The 25,239-nt window shown below is 42.6% G+C and overlaps 1 protein-coding gene across 1 annotated transcript in view; it reads right to left on the bottom strand.

The window, feature by feature from the left end:
* Window positions 1-2,069: 2,069 nt before the first annotated feature.
* LOC115142780 (MICOS complex subunit mic25a-like) overlaps window positions 2,070-25,239 on the bottom strand; it is a 67,203-nt gene continuing 44,033 nt past the window's right edge. The window contains exons 7-8 of the mRNA XM_029682506.1: window positions 21,543-21,678; window positions 2,070-2,413 (exon numbers count right to left, since the gene is read on the bottom strand). Coding sequence (XP_029538366.1) covers window positions 2,390-2,413; window positions 21,543-21,678 — 160 coding nt within the window. The 3' untranslated portion in view covers window positions 2,070-2,389. The remainder of the gene's footprint in view (window positions 2,414-21,542; window positions 21,679-25,239) is intronic.

Consider the following 25,239-nt stretch of genomic DNA (forward strand, 5'->3'; position numbering starts at 1 on the left):
GTTTGAATAGTCATCATTTAGGCTAATATATTTTATATGACTGGAGACATTACCAGAATACGACAAAAAAATACAGGGTAACCTACTTTGGGCCTACGAAAGGGGGAGACAAATACAATATGACCTACATCTAACCTAGAGGGGGAAAAAACACATCTAGCTAATGATCCTCTGGTCAAATCATGCTTTCTGGAGTAGTAGCTTATTTTTCAATGATTTTATTCATGTATAGACAGGAGTAGGCTATTTAGGCTATATAATTTTGGCAATTTAATTCAAATTACTTCAGGGAAAGCTTCCCCTAGCCTTATGGACGTGCAGCTTGTGTTCTCACATCTTCTAATTGCTCATCGGAATTCAGTAGGAATAACGCACGCCATTGCATCCGAGTTGCATGTCCTGTTACGATGAATTACCATAAACATGTGATTTCTGGCATTCTGAGCACCGTGGTTGGACGCCCTAATCAGGTTGTGCAACCAATGCATATGGATCCAGTTAATTTAAATGTCCAGTAAATTAAAATGCTTCCGGTGAAATGTCTAGCCCACATTTTTATACCGGAAACCCTAGTGTGTGTGTGTAGTTGTGAATTTGAGTGGAAACGCACACACATACACACGCAATTCTTCCAGACAATGGATATGTGGAGTGAGATTTCAGCAATGGTGTGCGAGTGTGTGTTGGATGTTGCAGTATTGTATAGGGCTGTCAGCTGTACCTAGTTGAGCCTCTCTGCAGGGTGACCCTAAGGGTTATCTTCAAGGTTCCACCACACCTTGCTTTGCCGCTAGCGCACTGCCCGTAACCATGGTAACAGTGGAGAAGGGACAATATGAGGCTGCAAGACACACACACACACACACACAGGTATTGTAGGTAGTGGCACTAGTATCCTCTTGGGGATAAAGCCACAGGGATTGAGAGGGTTGGGGACCTGTGATTGATTGAGTGAGGGAAAAAACAGGATATGTTAAAGGAATTAGGAAGGGGTAGAGCACAGATGAAAAGGAGAGAAAGCAAGTAGTTCTCACAATCGATCCTAGAGGTGTCATTCCAACACTCACACAACGGCGTCAGGTTATCCAGGGGTGAAAGTCGATTTAAAAAAAATCCCGTTACGGTACCTCCTATGTGTGCATGCTTTTTTTTAATGGGCCTAATTGAAAAGACATGACATTTAACTGTAAAAATGTATGACCTTTTAGTGTGGCATGAACACAACCAGTCCTGATGTTTTCAAACAAATCACTTGAAAACGTAGGCTACCTGCACCCGTTCGTCCACTCCAAAGAAATTCCAGCATCTGAAAGTGCACGGTGCACCTCCATTTAATGAATGGAAAGAGACGTCTATTAAAACACCAACAAGTGTTATGTTATTCGGTGATTGTCATTAGGTACATCTGTAGCCTCACTTGATTGATGGGTCCACTGCTGTCTGTCTTGGCCCCAGCCAATCATCTCTGCTTTGGCAAAAATATTGTACATCGATCCACACCGCAGTTTGGAGCGTAGCCTATACCACCGGTTTTCAAGTCCATTTGCACATTTTTTTCATGCTGCCGACAGGCAGTAATGATAAATGATGGTGTAATAGCCTAAATCTTGGTTTTAATTATTGTGATATGCTCATGTTCTACCGGCGTACCTCCACTATTTATTTTTGACAGTAGTCCGCAACGGAGAATACCGGACCCCCCCCCAGTTTATCCGATACCCATATCATTAGGTAATTTACCTTACCAATTGAACATAACTATGCAAGGCTTGAAATGAAAACGGGTTCTCCAGAATAATCACCGTCCTACATTCTACATCTGCATTATAAAATATGACTTTTTCTTAGCTACTAACTAATCTTCCATAAATCTTAAACTAATCCCTCCCTCCCCCACCCACACACACAGAGTCTCCCTTGGTATCTCCATAGAGTCGGCTTAAGGACGCCAGCTGTTTAATGAAACCATGAGCACCGTGCAATCAAGCTGCGCATTGTGGGTAGGAGGCACCCCGAGTGTGGGGCATTAACGTCAGGAGGTGCAGCGCGACAAAGAGCCATCTTCAATCTCATTTTGTCAGGATTGGAAGGATTTATTTGAGCCCTGAAGGATGTGCCAGTGCAATTTCAAAATAAATCAAGACAATGCACTACAGATGACAAATCAAGATAACACACTCCAAAACAAGGACATGGGGAAAAGGGAGAGAAGGCTTGCAGTAGGTATAGTGGTAGGTAGTGCTGGATTGAGTCCGAGTGGAGTTGGGCCCAGTTGGATTAGTTTAGACAGAAAATGGAGGGTGATTTAAAGTGATGGGGGAAGATGGATGTGCTGCTCTCCTTCTCCTCCCCCGCGCCTTCCTTCTCTTCTTTGGTTTCTTGTTCTTTCTCAACCGTGGTTTATCAGCAGGGTCTGTGGACAAGGCACAGCAAGTGACCGTCAGTCATTCAGTCTATAGACATGGGCAAAGACACAAACGCAAAATCACAAAGATGTTATCATATACTCACAATGTACTTAAACGCTCATTTCAAACGGTAAGAAATTGTAGTCCTCCTCTCCACCCTAACACACTCCCTCAAACAGGTTGATGCTACATAGGTGTTCCGCCAAGACTCCAAAAGAAAACAAAAGCTCTCTAGCTCACCACAGACTGTGAGTAATGACTACGTTCACACACACACACACACACACACACACTACAACCCATAGCCATAAAATACAGGTGGATAAATGCTGATCGCTGTTCACAGGGAGTAAAGTAACATTCCCTATACTTTGAATGCATTTTGTCAATGCGAAAGGTAGGTAAACGTTTGCGCAAAATAAATAAGATGCATCAAAGGCATTTATCCTCCACTACACCATTGCATAGGAGCTACTGTATACTCGCCCTATCCACAATAAACCCCTAAACCCTACCCCCATGTACTTCTGAAAGAAATATTGTAAGCAATATGGTGAAAATGACAATTCCACCTTGCCCATCAAAGGTGGGAGTTATAGCCTTATTGCTAGTACCTATCCAATCCTTTTTTTAGACTTATCTGATAATAGGTACAGTCACAGGCTGATAGGCAATAGCGCACGCAGTCAGTCACACACACCACACACACACTTCACTGGCTCACTGGCTTTTCTCTCTGAAAAACTAAAATAATAGAAAGGAAAATCAATATATGTCTTCTCTAACAACAGATTCTCTCAGAACCAGTCCGTCAGTCACCAGCAAACCATCCAGCCAGTCATTTACAGTAGGCCCCAAAATATCTGGCACCCCTGATTGGCAATGCACAGGCAATACTTAAAATATAAACAATATAATTGTAGAGAAACTCAAAATACCAACATGTGAGAAATACTGTACTTTATTAACGTCTCAATGGAACCCACCAAAAATCATACAACTATTTAATACCAAATCAATTTCACCAAAATCAAAGGTTACATAATTATTGTCACTCCTCATTTAGTACTTTGTGCAACCGCCTCTGGCAAGGATAACAGCATGGAGTCTTTTGCTGTAATGTTTGATGAGGTTAAGGAAGACATTTGGAGGGATTTTGGACCATTCGTCTATGGAGATCCTTTCAAGATCCTTCACATTCTTGAGTTTGAGCTTATCAACTGCCCTCTTCAACTCAGCCCACAGGTTTTAGATTGGATTGATGTCCGGCGACTGAGATGGCCATGGCAGAACATTGATTTTGTTGTCACATTACCATTTCTGTGTGGATCTTGAGGTATGTTTCGGGTCATTGTCTTGTTGGAAAGTCCACCTACGGCAAAGTCCCAGCCTTCTGGCAGAGGCAACCAGATTGTCAGCCAAAATTGCCTGATACTTGGTGGAATTCATTATGCCATCAATCTTAACCAGTGCCCTTGGATCTCTGGAATTAAAAGAGCCCCAAAACATCATTGACCCACCACCATATTTCACCGTGGGTATGAGGTGCCTCTCCTTGTATGAATCTCTGTTTCGACGCCAAACATGCCGATGCTGTATCGAACCAAAACGTTAAATTTGTCTAATCTGACCAGAGCACCTTCTTCCAGTCATATTTTAAATGACGTTTGGCAAACTCCAAGCGCTTGCGTCTGTGTCTTGGGGCCAGAAAGGGTTTTCTTCTGGCAACTCTTCCAAAGAGCCTGTGGTTGTGGAGGTGGTGTCTGATGGTGCTTTTTTAAACCTGGTGACCCCAAGACGCCACCAAGGCCTGGAATTCTTTCACAGTGATTCTTGGGGATTTTGTTGCTTCTCTCACCATCCTCCTCCCTATCCTGGGGGCAAAATGCATTTGCGTCCTCTACCCGTGAGGTTTACAACTGTTCCATATCTTTAGAATTGTTTTCATAATTGCCCTGACAGTGCTCAGTGGTATATTCAATCGTTTGTGGATCTTCTTGTAGCCATTACCAGATTTATGAAGGCCTACGACCATCTGTCTCTTTTGAACTGCCAGTTCTTTTGATTTCTTCATGATGTTGGATGACAAAGGGATATTGCATGCGTGTTACATCATTTTTATACCCTAGTGAAACAGGAAAACGATGTAATGGCTCAATATAGTTCCTTAAAGAAGTGGAATTTAATTACTGGTTTAATTTTGGTAGATGTTATCTGCAATAATCTTTAAGGGTGCCATTCATTGTGATACCATGATTTGGAATTAAATCAATAAATGATTTTGTTGGGTTAAAATAAAGTACAGTATTTCACACGTTGGTATTTTGAGTTTCTCTTTATAATTATATTGTTTATATATTTTTAAGTATTGTTTGTGCATTGCCAGTTAGAGGTGGCAGTAATTTTGGAGCCCACTGTATTAATTCAGTCAGTCAATTAGCTAATCTTTCCAGATAGTCAAGTCAGTCACATACTCATTCAGGAAATAGCCAGTAATTTAGTGAATCAGATAGTAAGTCCATTATACACTTGTAATCAGTTAGTGAATCAGATACTATGCAAGTTACATATTCAGTCAGTTACCATTAGTAAGTCATCAATTAAATCCAAATGGTAGAAGTTACCAGTCCTGAATAACATGTTAAGATAAACACATTAACAGTGCTTTGAACCACAACAGTTGGTTACAGTACTGTGGGAAGAGAGAGAGAGACCATCAGGCCATTCACACAAGTAGAGGTGACCTTGGCTGGAGACAGTGATGATGATGACAGATGAAAAGGAGACACCACACATGCCATTGGCTGAAGCATGTGTGTAAAAGCCAATTTACTCTATATCTGAAAATGTGGTCGCAGGCACCGTATGGAGGGTGTGACTCAATTGCGGAGCCTCTAGAGGTATGAGGGGCCAAATTGAGCTCCTTACCGCATTGCCGTGTGCCTCCCAAATTTTGGAACAATGCGGAGGGCTCCGCATAGACATGATAGGTTGACGGTAGATGTGGGTGTGAGGTCCAGTAAAAATACAGATTCACTTCATTGACAACAGCTCTGCTCAGTGAAGTGCAAGAAGTATAAATGCCCTGACTTCTGCAGTGGCCGTATCGCAGTAAATGCTCCACAGCCACTGCAGACGTCGGATTAACCATGCATAGGGTTGTTGTGGTGGCCGTATTACCGCCACACCGGTGGTCACGATTCAGGAAGGCAGTCAAATTCCACGTTACCGTTTAGTCACGGTAATTAGACTTCTCCAAGCTCTGATGCTGCTGGTGGTAATTAGTAGCCTACCAAACTTGCTAACTGCCTGGTACTCTGCACTCTATTGTCCCTCTAATCACTCTGACATCAACGCAAATGTAATCGAAAATCGAATCAAACACTTCATGAGAGCCCATGAGCTCAAGGTGCACAACATTTCTATAGGCTATGTAATTGTGTGAGAAAACAGAGTGATGGCCCCTATTAAAAAAAGGAGGATCCCATCACTTTCTATACGCTAGGCCTACTATATTTGTCAACTTTCATAATATTTTTTTTATTTAACCAGGTAGGCCATTGAGAACAAGTTCTCATTTACAATTGCGATCTGGCCAAGATAAAGCACAGTAGTGGAAGAAAAACAACAGAGTTACACATGGGAATAAACAAATGTACAGTCAATAACACAATAGAAAATCTGTATACAGTGTGTGCAAATGAAGTAAGGAGGTAAGGCAATTAATAGGCCATAGCGGCGAAATAATTACAATTTAGCAATTAACACCGGAGTGATAGATGTGCAGATGTGGATGTGCAAGTAGAAATACTGGTGTGCAAAAGTGTCGAAAAAATAAATAAATGTATACATGGGGATGAGGTAGGTAGTTGGTTGGATGGGCTGTGTACAGCTGCAGTGATTGGTAAGCTGCTCTGACAGCCGATGCTTGAAGTTAGTGAGGGAGGTACAAGTCTCCAACTTCTGTGATTTTTGTAATTCGTTCCAGTCATTGGCAGCAGAGAACTGGAAGGAAAGGTGGAACAATGCGGAGGTGTTGGCTTTGGGGATGACCAGTGAAATATACCCTCTGGAGTGTATGGGTGTTCCTTTGGTGACCAGTGAGCTGAGATAAGGCGGAGCTTTACCTAGCAAAGACTTTTAGATGACCTGGAGCCAGTGGGTTTCGTGACGAATATGTAGCGAGGACCAGCCAACGAGAGCATACAGGTCGTAGAATATGGGGCTTTGGTGACAAAACAGATGGCACTGTGATAGACTACATCCAGTTTGCTGAGTAGTGTTGGAGGCTATTTTGTAAATGACATCGCCGAAGTCAAGGATCGGGAAGGATAGTCCGTTTTAGGAGGGTATGTTTGGCAGCATGAGTGAAGGAGGCTTTGTTGCGAAATAGGAAGCCAATTTTAGATATCATTTTGGATTGGAGATGCTTAATGTCAGTCTGGAAGGAGTTTACAGTCTAGCCAGACATCTTGGTATTTGTAGTTGTCCACATATTCTAAGTCAGAACCGTACAGAGTAGCGAAGCTAGGTGGGCGGGCAGCGATCGGTTGAAGAGCATGCATTTAGTTTTACTAGCGTTTAAGAGCAGTTTGAGGCCACAGAAGGAGTGTTGTATGGCATTGAAGCTCGTTTGGAGGTTAGTTAATACAGTGTCCAAGGAAGGACCAGATGTATACAGAATGGTGTCGTCTGCGTAGAGGTGGATAAAAAAAAATCAGCTGCAGCAAGAGCGACATAATTGATATATACAGAGAAAAGAGTCGGCCTGAGAATGTAACCCTGTGGCACCCCCATAGAGGCTGCCAGAGGTACGGACAACAGGCCCTCCGATTTGACACACTGAACTCTGAGAAGTAGTTAGTGAACCAGGTGAGGCAGTCAGAGAAACCAAGGCTGTGGAGTTTGCCGATAAGAATACAGTGATTAACAGAGTCGAAAGCCTTGGCCAGGTCAATGGAGATGGCTGCACAGTACTGTTATTTATCGATGATGGTTATGATATCGTTTAGGACCTTGAGCATGGCTGAGGTGCACACGTGACCAGCTCGGAAACCGGATTGCATAGCGGAGAAGGTACGGTGGGATTCGAGATGGTCTGTGATCTGTTTGATCACTCTGCTTTCAAAGACTTTAGAAAGGCAGGGCAGGATGGATATTGGTCTGTAACAGTTTGGGTCTAGAGTGTCTCCCCCTTTGAAGAGGGGGATGACCGCGGCCGCTTTCCAGTCTTTAGGAATCTCAGACGACACAGAGGTTGAACACACTAGTAATAGGGTTTGCGACAATGGCAGCGGATAATTTTAGGAAATTAGCCGCCAAATTTTTAAGCAAATATCAAATAAAATCCAACTTTGTCACTTGCGCCGAATACAACATGTAGACCTTACCGTGAAATGCTTAATTACAAGCCCTTAACCAACAGTGCAGTTCAAGAAAGAGTTACCAATATTTACCAAATAAAGTAAAAAAATTATAAAAAGTAACACATTACAATAACAAGGCTATATACAGGGGGTACCGGGTCAATGTGCGGGGGTACAGGTTAGTCGAGGTAATTTGTACATGTAAGTAGGGGTGAAGTGACTATGCATAGATAATAAAACAGCGAGTAGCTGGGGGTCAATGTAATAGTCCGGTGGCCATTTTAGTAATTGTTCAGCGGTCTTATGCCTTGGGGTAGAAGCTGTTAAGGAGCCAATTGGACTTAGATTTGGCGCTCCGGTACCGCTTGCCGTGAGTTAGCAGAGAAAAAAAGTCTATGACTTCGGTGACTGGAGTCTGACAATTTTAGGGCTTTCCTCTGACACCCCCTACTATTTTGGTCCTGGATGGCAGGAAGCTTGGCCCCAGTGATGTGATGTTGCTTATCTTTACAACAGGAGTATATCCTACCTGGTTGGCATGAAAATGAACCACAGGAAAAGAGTCCTCCATTTGAAATTTAAGTGCAGAGGTGACATATATTATTTAGTATATGTGAAGACAAGAATAGTCTGATGGGTGACAATATTAGTCGATCACTTGTGAATTATATATTATCACAAGTATTATATATTACCACTTGTGAATGATGCCCAGCTTAGGGCAAGAAACATAGCCTTTTTTTGTGACTTTTTCTAATCACAGTCACACACCTCATGTAGCCTAGCCCATATGTTTTGATAAGGTTTGTATCACAACTAAAGTGACCAACTAACTTCTTAAAATTAAGCACTTTAAATCAGCGTTTACAAGGGATGTAGAGACGAACTGGCATATATACGCAGCACGTGAGTTTCAAGTTTGGGAAAGATCCTTTTCACCATAAAAATACACCTTTACATGCATAATCGCATTTGCGGTCACTTTTGATAATGGTGTTTTCTCCAAATGAAACATTTGTGCTCATTGCATACTGCCGTGTGCGCATTGCTGCGCTTATAATGTTAATAAATAGCCTAATAGTTTTAAAAACATTTGAAGCTAAACGGTCTGTTGCATCAGCCTCTGTGTAAAAATGTTTTGGTTGTTGTTTTATTCATTAGTGATCTGTCGCATCCCACAACTATCCCAGACTATGTTTGGAATATTTACTTCTCGCACAGAATAGGTCAACTTTTGTAAATGGGGATAGTAGATTGACATAGGCTAGTGCTTTTGCTGTTCGTAAAGCCTACTCATCTTATTGGCTGACAAAAAGTACATGTGGACAGTTCTTCCAATATCTTCAATATGCACGCCGGGATTGAATAAGGAACGCTCGCAGTTGCGTCCCCGATGTGTCTGTCTTCACTTGTGGCCTGCGAGTGCTGCCTGCTCCAAAGCACTTCATCTCACTCACACAGCTCTCCATCAAGATCACGTGATGAGTGAGATGAGATGCTTCGGAGCAGGCGGCACTCAGCGAGAAGGGCTGCAAAACGCATGGGTATTTTTAGAGGGCATTACGGCCACACAAAGGGTATGCTGCTGGAAAACTCGAGGCATTATCAAGTGCTTCTCAAATTGTGAATGAGAGACTGATGAAGTGTGTACAGCCTGCGCCAAAAAAACTAAGCAGAGCTCATGCCTTTCAAGCTACTTTTTTCAAATCATAATTAGTCGCATCAATGTATTGAAAATCAAAACATACAGCCCAACGTTTGTAGAACAACTAAAGTTATATTAGTAACTCTAAATGAAGCATATAGGAGTACCTATTTCTTTGTTAACCACTCAACACAGAATAGCCCCATGTGAGCACTCTCTCAAATCGTTTGAAGCAAATATCCTTTCTATTTCATTCAGCTTTGTTCAATTGTATTCTTAATATAAAATAATAACACGGAATTCTAAGCAAATCTTTTCTGCTAAATGAGCTAGTGTAGCCTACACCCGCATGGTATAGCCAGATCAGGACTTAACATAAGGACAACTCAGAGTATGCTATTCTGTTCTTCTGAAATAGACTACATTTTCTTCATATTATTTTTCTGTAGACTTGTCTCAAATAAATAATGACTTTATTGTGAAGGTTTAGGCTATATTACATGGATTTATTAGACTTTCTAAAATGTAGATGTTCAAAAGGTTTGCATCAGTGGTTTGTTGGCTGTGTGTAGAATCCTGAAGATGCCAAATGTGTTTATGTTCATTTACGGACAATTACCGTGAGACCGACAGTTATTTGCTTGACAATGTAGAAAATAGTCAAAAATAAATAAAAACCATTGAATGAGTAGGTGTGTCCAAACCTTTGACTGGTACTGTACACTCACCCTTGAATAACCTCATAGTGAACACCTACATGAAGCTATCCCGGAAATCCACATAATCCTAAAGTCAACTCGCCAATCTCTTTTAATTCAACATCTACTAAGAAATCCAGCTCTCTCTCCTCCCCCCGTCACTTACTTTAATCGTTCCATTTATTTTATCATCCGAGGGCAGTGGTTTCTTAATGGGTGAGTTGGAAGCCACTGGTGAGGTGTGTACAAATATTATTGGGTCACGGCTAAAGTCTGGCCCTATTCAATCAGACCAGCTATTCAGGTTACCTGGATGAGGCAAAAATGGTGGGTCTCAACACAAACACACAGAGATGCTTGTGCGCACACACACACACACACACACACACACACACACACACACACACACACACGCACGAATGTTCATATCCCCATAACTGTGACGTCTACACCATCCCCACCCCTGAATAATGCCAGTGATTCTACATGCTAGTTCCAACATCCCACTTACCCACCTAATGACAGTAGATACTGAGTGGCACTGGGAAACCCACTTTACCCACCTAATGACAGTAGATACTGAGTGGCACTGGGAAACCCACACACCCACCTAATGACAATAGATACTGAGTGGCACTGTGAAACCCACTTACCCAGCTAATGACAATAGATACTGAGTGGCACTGGGAAACCCACACACCCACCTAATGACAATAGATACTGAGTGGCACTGTGAAACCCACTTACCCACCTAATGACAGTAGACACTGAGTGGCACTGGGAAACCCACACACCCACCTAATGACAATAGATACTGAGTGGCACTGTGAAACCCACTTACCCAGCTAATGACAATAGATACTGAGTGGCACTGGGAAACCCACACACCCACCTAATGACAGTAGATACTGAGTGGCACTGGGAAACCCACTTACCCACCTAATGACAGTAGATACTGAGTGGCACTGTGAAACCCACTTACCCACCTAATGACAGTAGATACTGAGTGGCACTGTGAAACCCACTTACCCACCTAATGACAGTAGATACTGAGTGGCACTGTGAAACCCACTTACCCACCTAATGACAGTAGATACTGAGTGGCACTGTGAAACCCACTTACCCACCTAATGACAGTAGATACTGAGTGGCACTGGGAAACCCACTTACCCACCTAATGACAGTAGATACTGAGTGGCACTGTGAAACCCACTTACCCACCTAATGACAATAGATACTGAGTGGCACTGTGAAACCCACCTAATGACAGTAGATACTGAGTGGCACTGTGAAACCCACTTACCCACCTAATGACAGTAGATACTGAGTGGCACTGTGAAACCCACTTACCCACCTAATGACAGTAGATACTGAGTGGCACTGGGAAACCCACCTAATGACAGTAGATACTGAGTGGCACTGTGAAACCCACCTAATGAAAATAGATACTGAGTGGCACTGGGAAACCCACTGACCCACCTAATGAAAGTAGATACTGAGTGGCACTGGGAAACCCACCTAATGACAATAGATACTGAGTGGCACTGGGAAACCCACTTACCCACCTAATGACAGTAGATGCTGAGTGGCACTGGGAAACCCACACACCCACCTAATGACAATAGATACTGAGTGGCACTGTGAAACCCACTTACCCACCTAATGACAGTAGATACTGAGTGGCACTGTGAAACCCACTTACCCAGCTAATGACAATAGATACTGAGTGGCACTGGGAAACCCACACACCCACCTAATGACAGTAGATACTGAGTGGCACTGGGAAACCCACTTACCCACCTAATGACAGTAGATACTGAGTGGCACTGTGAAACCCACTTACCCACCTAATGACAGTAGATACTGAGTGGCACTGGGAAACCCACTGACCCACCTAATGAAAGTAGATACTGAGTGGCACTGGGAAACCCACCTAATGACAATAGATACTGAGTGGCACTGGGAAACCCACTTACCCACCTAATGACAGTAGATGCTGAGTGGCACTGGGAAACCCACACACCCACCTAATGACAATAGATACTGAGTGGCACTGTGAAACCCACTTACCCACCTAATGACAGTAGATACTGAGTGGCACTGGGAAACCCACTTACCCACCTAATGACAGTAGATGCTGAGTGGCACTGTGAAACCCACTTACCCACCTAATGACAGTAGATACTGAGTGGCACTGGGAAACCCACTTACCCACCTAATGACAGTAGATACTGAGTGGCACTGTGAAACCCACTTACCCACCTAATGACAGTAGATGCTGAGTGGCACTGGGAAAACCCACTTCAACCTAATGACAGTAGATACTGAGTGGCACTGTGAAACCCACTTACCCACCTAATGACAATAGATACTGAGTGGCACTGGGAAAACCCACTTCAACCTAATGACAGTAGATACTGAGTGGCACTGTGAAACCCACTTACCCACCTAATGACAATAGATACTGAGTGGCACTGGGAAAACCCACTTCAACCTAATGACAGTAGATACTGAGTGGCACTGTGAAACCCACTTACCCACCTAATGACAATAGATACTGAGTGGCACTGGGAAAACCCACTTCAACCTAATGACAGTAGATACTGAGTGGCACTGTGAAACCCACTTACCCACCTAATGACAGTAGATACTGAGTGGCACTGGGAAACCCACTGCAACCTAATGACAGTAGATACTGAGTGGCACTGGGAAACCCACTGCAACCTAATGACAGTAGATACTGAGTGGCACTGGGAAACCCACTTACCCACCTAATGACAGTAGATACTGAGTGGCACTGGGAAACCCACTTACCCACCTAATGACAGTAGATGCTGAGTGGCACTGGGAAAACCCACTTCAACCTAATGACAGTAGATACTGAGTGGCACTGTGAAACCCACTTACCCACCTAATGACAATAGATACTGAGTGGCACTGGGAAAACCCACTTCAACCTAATGACAGTAGATACTGAGTGGCACTGTGAAACCCACTTACCCACCTAATGACAATAGATACTGAGTGGCACTGGGAAAACCCACTTCAACCTAATGACAGTAGATACTGAGTGGCACTGTGAAACCCACTTACCCACCTAATGAAGGTAGATTCTGAGTGGCACTGGGAAACCCACTTACCCACCTAATGACAGTAGATACTGAGTGGCACTGGGAAACCCACTTATCCAGCTCCATACTACAGATACACTCACATTCGGTAAACGGTGTTGAAACGCTGTATTCAGGAGAGAGGTGAAGGGTTAAGTGTGTGAAATAGACAGACGTTTCCACCTGCAGCTGATGGGGTTTCAAAGGCCTCGCCGTTAGCATTAGCATGCTTCATAAGTGCTGTTTATGCTAGCCGTTGACTATGGAGGAGTTCTACATGCCTCTTGCTAAGGTGATGATTTTAAAAAGGACGTTCTTGAATATGAGTTTTACTTTGCCGAGGTCGAGGCACGCGCACATGCACACACACCTGCCACACCCATCCTTGGGAAGGTAAAAACCAATACAGAGAAGAAAGACTGCACCTCTCCCAATGACACATGAAATAAGAACAACATAAAAGGCGCCGCCTCCCCAGCTTTCAGAAAAGCAACGAGCAGACAAAAAAAAAAAAAAATGGCCGCTCTAGGGTTCATGTGAGGAAGAAACGATAAGCCACCGCCTTGGTCCACTGACATTTCCCTGTGACCCACACCATGAGAAGGTCTCATATGCATGACAATAACCGACCGACGGGAAGGTGACAGGAGGTAAGACGGGAAACACTTGAAATGCTGGGCACATGAAGGGTCGTCACGGGATTGCCCTCTCGGTCTTTTGTGGATGGATCAGAGAGGGGAGGGGACGGAGGAGGAAAAGGGGGACAAGGCCCTCATCATCACAGGTCTGTCAATGACATAAAAGAGCACAGTGACAGGAAAATGGGATGAACAGAGAGATATGGAGATAATGACAAGCAAAGAGAAAGGCATAAATACACAACTTGAAATAGTTACAGACATCGGACAGGCAAGCAGAAGCAGACAGACAGACAGACAGACACAGTCCAAACCTTCAGAACGAACTCAAAGACGTCCACAGAATGGAGGAAACATCAATCGGACAAAGAGATGAAAAAGAAGCGTTTATTTTGTAGTAAGCCTCCTTTTCAACATGCCTGAGTAGTGAAGAAAGAGGCCACTTTAAAATATCTTAAACACTCCAAAGAATAATTATCAAAAGAGCTCCAAAGTTATCTGGCAAAGTTTTCAATGCTGAGAGAGCTTGAGTGTCGAGCGACACATTGTTGCCCACCACAAAAGCAGAAGATTGTTGTGTCCAACGTTGCCGTTTCTCTTTAGTTGGATGCATTTAGCTGAAAAGAGTGCGATGTTTTTACTTTTTCTAGCACTTCAGCCCAAAAAATATATATACAAAAATTATACGCCTACTGTTTTGTCTGCAACTAATGTTATATTATGAAATTGCACCGAAGGCAATGGTTTTTGTAACTCACGATCTGTATCACTCGGTGGGGATGAGTCACCTCCAAAATGGCTGCCCAGCTTTGTAGACACCAACTGGGTGACGCAGCTTGGCAGCCATTTTGTGAGAGAATGCTCACCGCATATTGAGTTGGACAGGTGAGACGTTTTTGGAACCCATTTCCAGTTATGGGATGATTAGATGGCATGATTTAAATGAGGGCTCAGATGAAGTATTTGGCTGGGACAATTCATTTAACATCCCAAGTCTTTCTAACCTAATAATTGCTGCAGGTACGTTAAGTGGCTGAAGAGAGTTAGGACATCAATACAAGTTCTGTTCGGTAACAGAGCACCATTTGCACCACAGTGTCCCCATCACAAAAACTGATGAATGGAAAATGTAATTGAATTGGAGAGAACATTGACCTGTACCCACCTACACCAGCAAACTATTAAGCATCCGTGTTTATAGGGATAGCCTTCTAGGAGGGGTTTGTATGCTATCAACAGACCTGTGGCTTTACTGAGTATTTAGCTTTTGTCACCATCCACCCGGAGGTGGAATACCGTTGACAAGAAATGCGAACGTCATTGCAAATAATGCCAGCGGACTGAACCCTGAGAAACACATTAACTCAAACAAGTTGGACAATTGTGCACTTGTTGGCCTGGTAACTGCCGAAGGTAGAGTGGAAGACTTTCACTATCTTAGCTGACAACTTTGTTGTATGTGCTGTCATCATTTGATTGACAGTCTGTGCATAGTCAGTTCAGTATATATATATATATCTTCTGTAGAGGACTACAAATACATGACAATTAACTGGGCAAGTCAGTTAAGAACAAATTCTTATTTACAATGACGGCCTACTCTGGCCAAACCCGGACGACGCTGGGACAATTGTGTGCCGCCATATGGATACGAACCAGGTACTATAGTGACACCTCTTGCACCGAGATGCAGTGCCTTAGACGCTGTAACCATAAATACAGCAGTACTCCACTTGATCCCCCAATCCAAGCACTAACCATGTCAGGCAGCCCGGAATGTGCCAGCAGTGTTAATTTCGTCAACAAAATGAGTTACTAAAATATTACCTATTATTCAGTGGAAATTGACAAGACTAACTGACTTAATAGACCAAGAAAAAAACTACAACTAAACAAAAAATATTTTACATGTCAGTTGGACTAAAACGAAATGAGACAAAATTATCTCTGTGCAATATATCTATGTAGGATGAATTAGGAATTTACATGGACAGATAATTGTTATAGATGAATATATTATTATTACATATGTGTGTCATATTTATGCTGTTGGGAAGATATGATATTATGCAGAAAAATGTGTTGGTCGGACAAGGCTATGTATGTCTGTGGACACGGAAGTCAATGATTGTGTCTGCTATAGGTTAATTAAGTGATAATACCAGAGAAGCCAGTGTTTGGAGGATATAATGGCACGGGTGTTGTTCGGCCCGAGACAAAGTCCAATATATCGTCCAAACACCGGCTTTGAGGGCATTACCAACATATTCAATAAAAATTGTTTTTAATTAAAAACGTTATTTGGATTAATTTATTCATACTATTTCATCCTTCCACAAGATATAGTCCCGACAAATCTAGGGTTGCTACCCAAGCCGGCAGGTCGTTCGTTCTATCGGTTCGGTTGCTAGAGACGCGACCCAGTCATTCAGTCTTTTTGTTCTGTATCTATGGACAAGACCTTGTCGTTCGTTCTAAATGTTCCATTGCCATACTGGCTGGCAACGTTCTTATCCCTTGCTTGCTAGCTAGCCAACTACAACGAACAGTCATGTCAGACAGAATAACAGGAAAGTAGCAGTATTTGGGCCTCCCGGGTGGCGCAGTGGTCTAAGGCACTGCATCGCAGTGCTAGCTGTGCCACCAGAGACTCTGGGTTTGAGCCCAGGCTCTATCGCAGCCGGCCGCGACCGGGAGGTCCATGGGGAGACGCACAATTGGCCTAGCGTCGTCCGGGTTAGGGAGGGCTTGACCGGTAGGGATATCCTTGTCTCATTCCGCACTAGTGACTCCTGTGAGGGGCCGGGCGCAGTGCACGCTGACCAGGTCTCCAGGTGCACAGTGTTTCCTCCGACACATTGGTGCGGCTGGCTTCCGGGTTGGATGCGCGCTGTGTTAAGCAGTGCGGCTTGGTTGGGTAGTGTTTCGGAGGTCGCATGGCTTTCGACCTTCGTCTCTCCCGAGCCCGTACAAGAGTTGTAGCGATGAGACAAGACAGTAACTACTAACAATTGGATCCCACGAAATTGGGGAGAAAATGGGGGTAAAATAAAAATAAAAAAAAGTAGCAGCATTTAAGCTGTTTTGTAGAGACATTTATTTGGGTAACAATGAGCTAAGGAGGCGCAATTCTGCCTGGAATAGAAAATGTGCTCACTCGTCAGGACACTGTTGTTCAGAGGAGCTAACCAAGAACACAGTAACACAATCACTTCAAGCTGAAGCTGGAAAGATTGCAAACTAGCTGCACTTTGTTTCGTTTTACAATTGACATTTCTTTGTATATATCCATAAAATGATGCCAGCTGATTCATGATTTAGACTGGCTGAGAAACGCTGCCTGCCTGGTCTGTCTCGTCCCGACACGTTCATTACTTTAGGATAAAGTAATCCTTCTCACCCCACTTAAAAGATTTAGATGCACTATTGTAAAGTGGCTGCTCCACTGGATGTCATAAGGTGAATGCACCAATTTGTAAGTCGCTCTGGATAAGAGCGTCTGCTAAATGACTTAAATGTAATGTAAATGTAGGACAGCTGGAGATTGAATTTGAATATTGAAACAATGCTGCAAATGTCAGAGAGACCGACAGCAAGGTTTATACATATCTCCACTGTTGAAAACTAAATGTTAGTCTATAATAAATGTGAGATCATGTCTAGATGCTTTTTATAGTGGAGATCAAGTTTATAAATTGCTTGGCTGGGCTGATGAGACATTGGATTGTGCAGTTGGATAAAAATAGGCATTTTAACGTCATAGATTTAGCCGGTGGTAACTTGTGAAATAGACACTGGTTGGAATGTGGTTTTAACCAATCAGCATTCAAGATTAGACAAACCTGTTGTATAATGAGGCGATACAAATGTGATTTGACTAAAATGGCGACTGTTTTTGACAATAACTTGACTAAAATCATAATTAAAATGACAAAAAATGACATTTAAGTCAAATTGACTAAGACTAGACAAAACAAAAAGTTCCAAAATGAATAGTGTGTGTCAGGGGGGCATTTGACTGCCCCCAATAATCATTCTTTCCTCCACTCAATCACTTACTATCCTCTCCCAAAAATGGATGAGAACGCAAGGGAGCTACTGTACCACCGGCAATGAAGATGGCCCAACTCAAGCATGACGCCATGTTGAAAATGGGGACAACTGGGTCGAAAGCTGAATGGCAGCTTGGTTACCCCCCCAGGGGCCTGAGAGCCAGCACCTTAGCTCAGCTAACACGTTAGCTTTAGCTAACATACGCTGCTGAACCATTCAAATGACTAAGAACAGGAGACAGACTTGCGAACCTAGCCTAGCCAAGGCCTAATGGGAATGTCTTGGTGGGTGGTGCAGCGAATCGAAGCTAATGTACTCACTAATGTGACAAAGTGTGGTGGGATGGACAGCGGAAAAGGTTTTTTTCTTTATAAGGAGGGAGGGATAGAGGGAGGGAAGTGGAGGAGAAGAGATTGATGAAAAGTGACAGAGGCAAGGAGGTCCAAAAATTGGTGGATCAGAGCTGGAGGACAAATTGGGAAGTTGAGAAAGAGAGGAAATGGATAAAGGGAGAGGAGGGAGAGCGAGAGAGAGATGATATGCAATGCTACAGTACATTGCTCTGAACTATTCAAACTTTGTATAAAGCCACACACTTTGACAACACGTAATTTGGCTTCCAACTTGCCATGTCCTTCAACAGGTCACTACAGTAACAGTATTCTGCTGTGCAGTTCAGTTGAGAATATCAACATAGAAATCACTATTATCTTCTCCCTAACCAAGTCATACATCCCCATAACATAACATCTGGGCTTACTCCACTGTCCATGGTGAAAACCTCATCCGTCTTCCATTACGATATGGTGAGTCAGTGAGTGAGTGGTCGGGGATGAGAATCGCTACTTTTTCATCCCGCAAGGGTCGTGTGGGCGCCAAGCCAATTCCTATTGGCTAACAGCCAGATAGGACTGCAGCAGCCAAGCTTTCAGTGCCAATACTACTCCCGCTCCCTCATTCCCTCATTCCATGAGGTGAGACAGAGTCAGAGACAGAGATTTCATCTTTGATTAGGGTTGAGGCCTCTCTCCCGGTCTTAATTTCCCTCACTCTCTTTCACTTTCTTTCTCTCTGGTTCAATGTTATGCCATACTGAAATCGGGAATTAAACTAGCAGCTTGTATTAAACATGCTTCTACTCCTTCAAAACACTCAATAACACAAAAACACACACAGCCTTTTCAAAAATACAACTACTCTCATCTCAATATCCAGAATGGGTCTTTTGATACAAGCTAAAAATGACTGATTGCCTTTTTTTGTGTACTTTCCTTTGCTTTATTGTCAGTTTAAACCGTCAAATGCAGCCATTGTTGTTTGGTTTCTTTTATCTTTTCCTGGAAGTAAATCAGTGCTTTTCAGTCCCAATAACAATGTGCAAATTGGTTGATTCATTATTTGGTTTTGATGGAAAGAAGTGGAGATATGAGCACTTTGAGGAGGAACGCGATGTTGTTGAAATGCTTTCTGAATAGAATTGGCTGAGAAAAGAATGCATTTCAAAAGCACAGAGTGCCAAAATGGATTTTACCATGCTAATAAGTGTCATTTCACTATCAAATTGTTCCAAAACACAGCACACAGTTGGAGACTTCGAACCAGCACATTAAAAAAATGCTCAAATGATGCAAATGCATTTACAGTCAACGATAAAGTGGCATATTCGTCTGTGAAGTTAATCGATTTGGTAAAATGTAGTTTTGATAATGCCTGTACCACATAATTCATTATACTGACATGCTCTGTATTGATGATGCATCTCCTAAGCCTTCACAACACTCCAATATTCAATAGTATAACTCAACATTGGAAAATGCAAGTAAAGAAACACTTCTTGGATTTTTAGGGAAAGGCACACACTATGAAAACATGATTCTAGAATGGTTTGAGGGAACATGGATAGAAACTAGTTAATACACACACACACACACACCCCTCCAGTGCATGCATACGCACAGCTGAAGAGCACACCCCGCCACACACACTCTAGAGGTTGACCGATTATGATTTTTCAACACCGATACCGATTATTGGAGGACCAAAAATCTATACCGATTAAATCAGACTACTTTTTTATTTGTAAATCACAATTACAACAATACTGAATGAACACTTATTTTAACTTAACATAAAACATCAATCAAATCAATTTAGCCTCAAATAAATAATCAAACATGTTCAATTTGGTTTAAATAATGCAAAAACAAAGCGTTGGAGAAGTAATATGTGCCAATATGCAATATGTGCCATGTAAAAATATGGCCAAGTAAAAATATGTGCCATGTAAAAATATGTGCCATGTAAAAAAGCTAACGTTTAAGTTCCTTGCTCAGAACATATGAAAGTTGGTTGTTCCTTTTAACATGAGACTTCAATATTCAAAAGGTAAGAGGTTTTAAGTTGTAGTTAATATAGTATTTATAGGACCATTTCTCTCTATACCATTTGTATTTCATATACCTTTGACTATTGGATGTTCTTATAGGCACTATAGTATTGCCAGTGTAACAGTATAGCTTCCATCCCTCTCCCCTACCTGGGCTCGGACCAGGAACACATCGACAACAGCCACACTCGAAGCATCGTTACCCATCGCTCCACAAAAGCCGCAGCCCTTGCAGCGCAAGGGGAATAACTACTCCAAATCTAAAAGCGAGTGACGTTTGATACAGTATTAGCGCACACCCAGCTAACTAGCTAGCCATTTCACACTGGTTACACTAGGCTGATAGGCTTGAAGTCAAACAGCGCTGTGCTTGCGAAGAGCTGCTGGCAAAACGCACGAAAGTGCTGTTTGAATGAATGATTACGGGCCTGCTGCTGCTCAGTCAGACTGCTCTATAAAATCAGACTTAATTAGAACATAATAACACACAGAAATATGAGCCTTTGGTCATTAATATGATAGAAACCGGAAACTATAATTTCGAAAACCAAACATTTATTATTTCAGTGAAATACGGAACCGTTCGGTATTTTATCTAACGGGTGGCATCCCTAAGTCTAAATATTCTTGATACATTGCACAACCTTCAATGTATGTCATAATTACGTAAATTTCTGGCAAATTAGTTCGCAATGAGCCAGGCAGCCCAAACTGTTGCATATACCCTGACTCTGCGTGCAATGAACGCAAGAGAAATGACACAATTTCACCTGGTTAATATTGCCTGCTAAACTGGAACAGTAGTTATGATTTGTTTTTTTACAAGATAAGTTTAATGCTAGCTAGCAATTTACCTTGGCTTCAACTGCATTCGTGTAACAGGCAGGCTACTCGTGGAGTGCAATGGTTAGAGCGTTGGACTAGTTAACTGTACGGTTGCAAGATTGGAACCCCTGAGCTGACAAGGTGAACATCTGTCGTTCTGCCCCTGAACAAGGTAGTTAACCCACAGTTCCTAGGCAGTCATTGAAAATAAGAATGTGTTCTTAACTGACTTGCCTAGTTCATTAAAAAATAATTATTTTTTATTTTTAAATAATCGGAAATCGTCACCCAAAAATACCGATTGTTATGAAAACATGAAATCGGCCCTAATTAAATCGGCCATTCTGATTAATAGGTCGACCTCACACACACACACACACACACACATCCCCGACCCACACACTGTTGCGTACCTTCTTTGCAGCTTGGATGCAATCCATGTACTCCTTGGCCACGGTGGAGCAGTGGAGAGTCTGCTGCTGGTTCTCTTTGTAGCAGTGTAACACCTGGGCCTGCAGCTCAGGACAGATAGACACCGCAGGTCTGGGCCTGCATGGGAAGACACAGGGACAGGGAGTGGAAGTGCCGTGTGGCTCAGTTGGTAAGCGTGTGGCGCGAGCAATGGCAGGGTTTTGGGTTCGATTCCTGCTGAGGTCACATACACAGAGTCTACAAACCATTAGGAACACCTTCCTAATATTGAGTTGCACCCCCCTGCGGCCCTCAGAAACAGTCTCAATTCGTCGGGGCATGGACTCTACAAGTTGACGCCAATGCTTCTCACAGTTGTGTCAAGTTGGCTGGATGTCCTTTGGGTGGTGGACCATTCTTGATACACACGGGAAACTGTTGCGTGTGAAAAACCCAGCAGCGCTGCAGTTCTTGACACATTCAAACCGGTGCACCTGGCACCTACTACCAGACCCCGTTCAAAGGCACTTGAATCTTTTGTCTTTGCCCATTCACCCTCTGAATGGCACACATACACAATCCAATTGTCTTAAGACTTAAAAATCCTTCTTTAACCCGTCTCCTCCCCTTCATCTACACTGACTGAAGAGGATTTAACAAGTGACATCAATAAGGGATCAAAGCTTTCACCTGGATTCACCTGGTCGGTCGATGTCATGAAAAGAGCAAGTGTTCCTAATGTTTTGTACACTCAGTGTATACTAAAATGTCAGTTATTTTGGATAAAAGCGTCCCAGTGGTATTATCATCATGATGACACACACAGGGGGAAAAGGCATACTGTCGCTACCTCGTTTTCCAACCAAGATGCACGAATAAAGCAAACTGGACATGTGACAGACACTGTCCTTCGCAACTCGTGGAGGACAATGGAAGATGAGAAGAAGGAGGAAAGTTCTAGTTCTATGATTCACTCCAATGCGTTGCAGTGTGTACCGTAGCCTTCATCAAATGACATTGACATCCCAACTTCCTGCGTTGTCCTGACACACAGAATACGGCGGTGTCAAAAGGCAAAGCAGCACAACTATGGTGGAGATGTGTTTTAGAGGGCAGTTGGAACTCTATATGACATTTTGAAAGGCTTTTTGAGGCACAATGCATACAAGACGGAAGAAAATGCTAAAATGGGGGAAAGCAGCTTATAGCTGTACGTCAGCCTCACTCTCTACACACACACACACACACACACACACACACACACTTACACACACACACACATTTAAACACAAACACACATTACACACACAAAGGTGTGGTAATCCTACATGAGGGTAATCCTTGAGTGTTCTGTTGCTCATGGTAATTCACCTGCTGTTGTGAGAGCCCGCACTAGTAGTACGCCAAGGTGAGGATAGAGATACACGTGGTCTCACTCACTCACGTGGAATATATAATCAACAAAAAATTTACAGTAAACATTACACTTACAAAAGAATAAAAAACATGTCAAATGTCATATTACATTTTATATTACAGTGTTGTAATGATGTGCAAATAGTTCAAAGTACAAAAGGGGGAAAATAAATAAACAAATATAGGTTTAATTTACAATGGTGTTTGTTCTTCACTGGCTGCTGTGATGGCACACTGTGGTATTTCACCCAATAGATATGAGAGTTTCTTTGTGGGTGTGTGTAATCTAAGGGAAATATGGGTCTCTAATATGGTCATACATTTGACAGGAGGTTAGGAAGTGCAGCTCAGTTTCCACCTCATTTTGTGGGCAGTGTGCACATAGCCTGTCTTCTCTTGAGAGCCAGGTCTGCCTTTGGCGGCCTTTCTCAATAGCAAGGCTATGCCCACTAAGTCTGTACATATTCAACAATTTCCTTAATTTTGGGTCAGTCACAGTGGTCAGGTATTCTGCCACTGTGTACTCTTTCTTTAGGGCCAAATAACATTCTAGTTTGCTGTTTTTTTGTTAATTCTTTCCAATGTGTCAAGAAATAATCTTTTAGCTTTCTCATGATTTGGTTGGGTCTAATTGTGTTGCTGTCCTGGGGCTCTGTTTGTGAACAGAGCTCCAGTACATTGTTTTCACTGAGGAAATGTAGGAGTCTGCTCTTAATGATAAGACAGAGGATTTTCCAAAGGTTGCTGTTGACGCATATTCCACGGTAGTTATTGGGGTCCAATTTGTCTCCACTTTTGTGGATTGGGGTCCTTGGTTCCAGATATTGGGGAATATGCACGGGCTGAGGATGATGTTAAAGTATAGCCAATTGGAATTTGTGGTCTGTATATTTTATCATTTAATTTAGTATACCATCAACCCCACAGGCCATTTTGGGTTGGAGGGTTTTTATTTTGTCCTGTAGTTCATTCAATGTAATTGGAGAATCCAGTGGGTTCTGCTAGTCTTTAATTGTTGATTCTAGGATTTATTTTTGATCAGGCATATGTTTTTGCTGTTTGTTCTTTGTTATAGAGCCAAAAAGAATGGAGAAGTGGTTCATCCATACATCTCAGTTTTGGATAGATAATTATTTGTGTTGTTGTTTGTTTCCAATTTTCCCAGAAGTGGTTATATTCTATGGATTCTTCAATTACATTGAGCTGATTTCTGACGTGCTGTTCCTTATTTTTTCATAGTGTATTTCTTCACCATAGTGAAGCCGTAGGCTCAGGTTTTCTGGGTCTCTATGTTTTTGGTTGGATAGTTTTCTCAATTTCTTTCTTAGGTTTTTTGCATTCTTCATCAAACCCATTTGTCATTGTTGTTAAATTAAGTTGTCTGCTTGAAATGTTTAGATTTGATAGGGAAGCAGAGAGGTCAAATATACTGTTTAGGTTTTCTACTGCCAAGTTTAGACCGTCACTATTACAGTGAAACATTTTGTCCAGGAAATTGTCTAGAATGGATTGAATTTGTTGTTGCCTAATTGTTTGTTGGTAGAGTTCCACACTACTTTCCTTCCATCTATAACATGTCTTAATATTATTCCGCACCTTTGGCTGAGCAAAGCTCTGTTCAAGTAGAGTGTGATTCTACTGTGATCTGATAGTGTTCACAGTCAGTCCACTGACACCCCTAAAAGAGACGCTGGGCTGAGGTCAGTGATAAAGTACTCTACAGTACTACTGCCAAGAGATGAGCTATGTGTGTACCTACCATAGGAGTCCCCTCAAAGCCTACCATTGACTATGTACATACCCAGCGTTCGACAGAGCTGCAGGAGTTATGACCCATTTCTTTGTTGGTTATGTTCTTGTAGTTGTGTCTAGGGGGGAATATGGGGGAGAGAATGCTGTCAATTCCAGGTAGGTGTTTGTCCCACTGTGTGCTGAGGATGTCAGGTTCTTGTCCAGTTCTGGCATTTAGGTCGCCACAGACAAGTACATGTCCCTGGGCCTGGAAATGGTTGATCTCCCCCTCTAGGATGGAGAAGCTGTCATCGTTAAAGTTTGGGGATTCTAGTGGGGGGGATATAGGTAGCACACGTGAGGATATTTTTCCTTATTAATTTCTAGCCAGATGTAAAATGTTACTGTTTTGACGAATTCAATAGTGTGGGTTAAGTCTGCTCTATACCAAATTAGCATACCCCCTGGGTCTCTTCCCTGTTTCACACCCGGTAGTTTGGTGGATGGGGCTACCAGCTCTCCGTAAACAAGACGTCAACCAATGGGTTCGTC

This window comes from Oncorhynchus nerka, linkage group LG15, assembly GCF_034236695.1.
Source record: "Oncorhynchus nerka isolate Pitt River linkage group LG15, Oner_Uvic_2.0, whole genome shotgun sequence".
NCBI lineage: Eukaryota > Metazoa > Chordata > Actinopteri > Salmoniformes > Salmonidae > Oncorhynchus > Oncorhynchus nerka.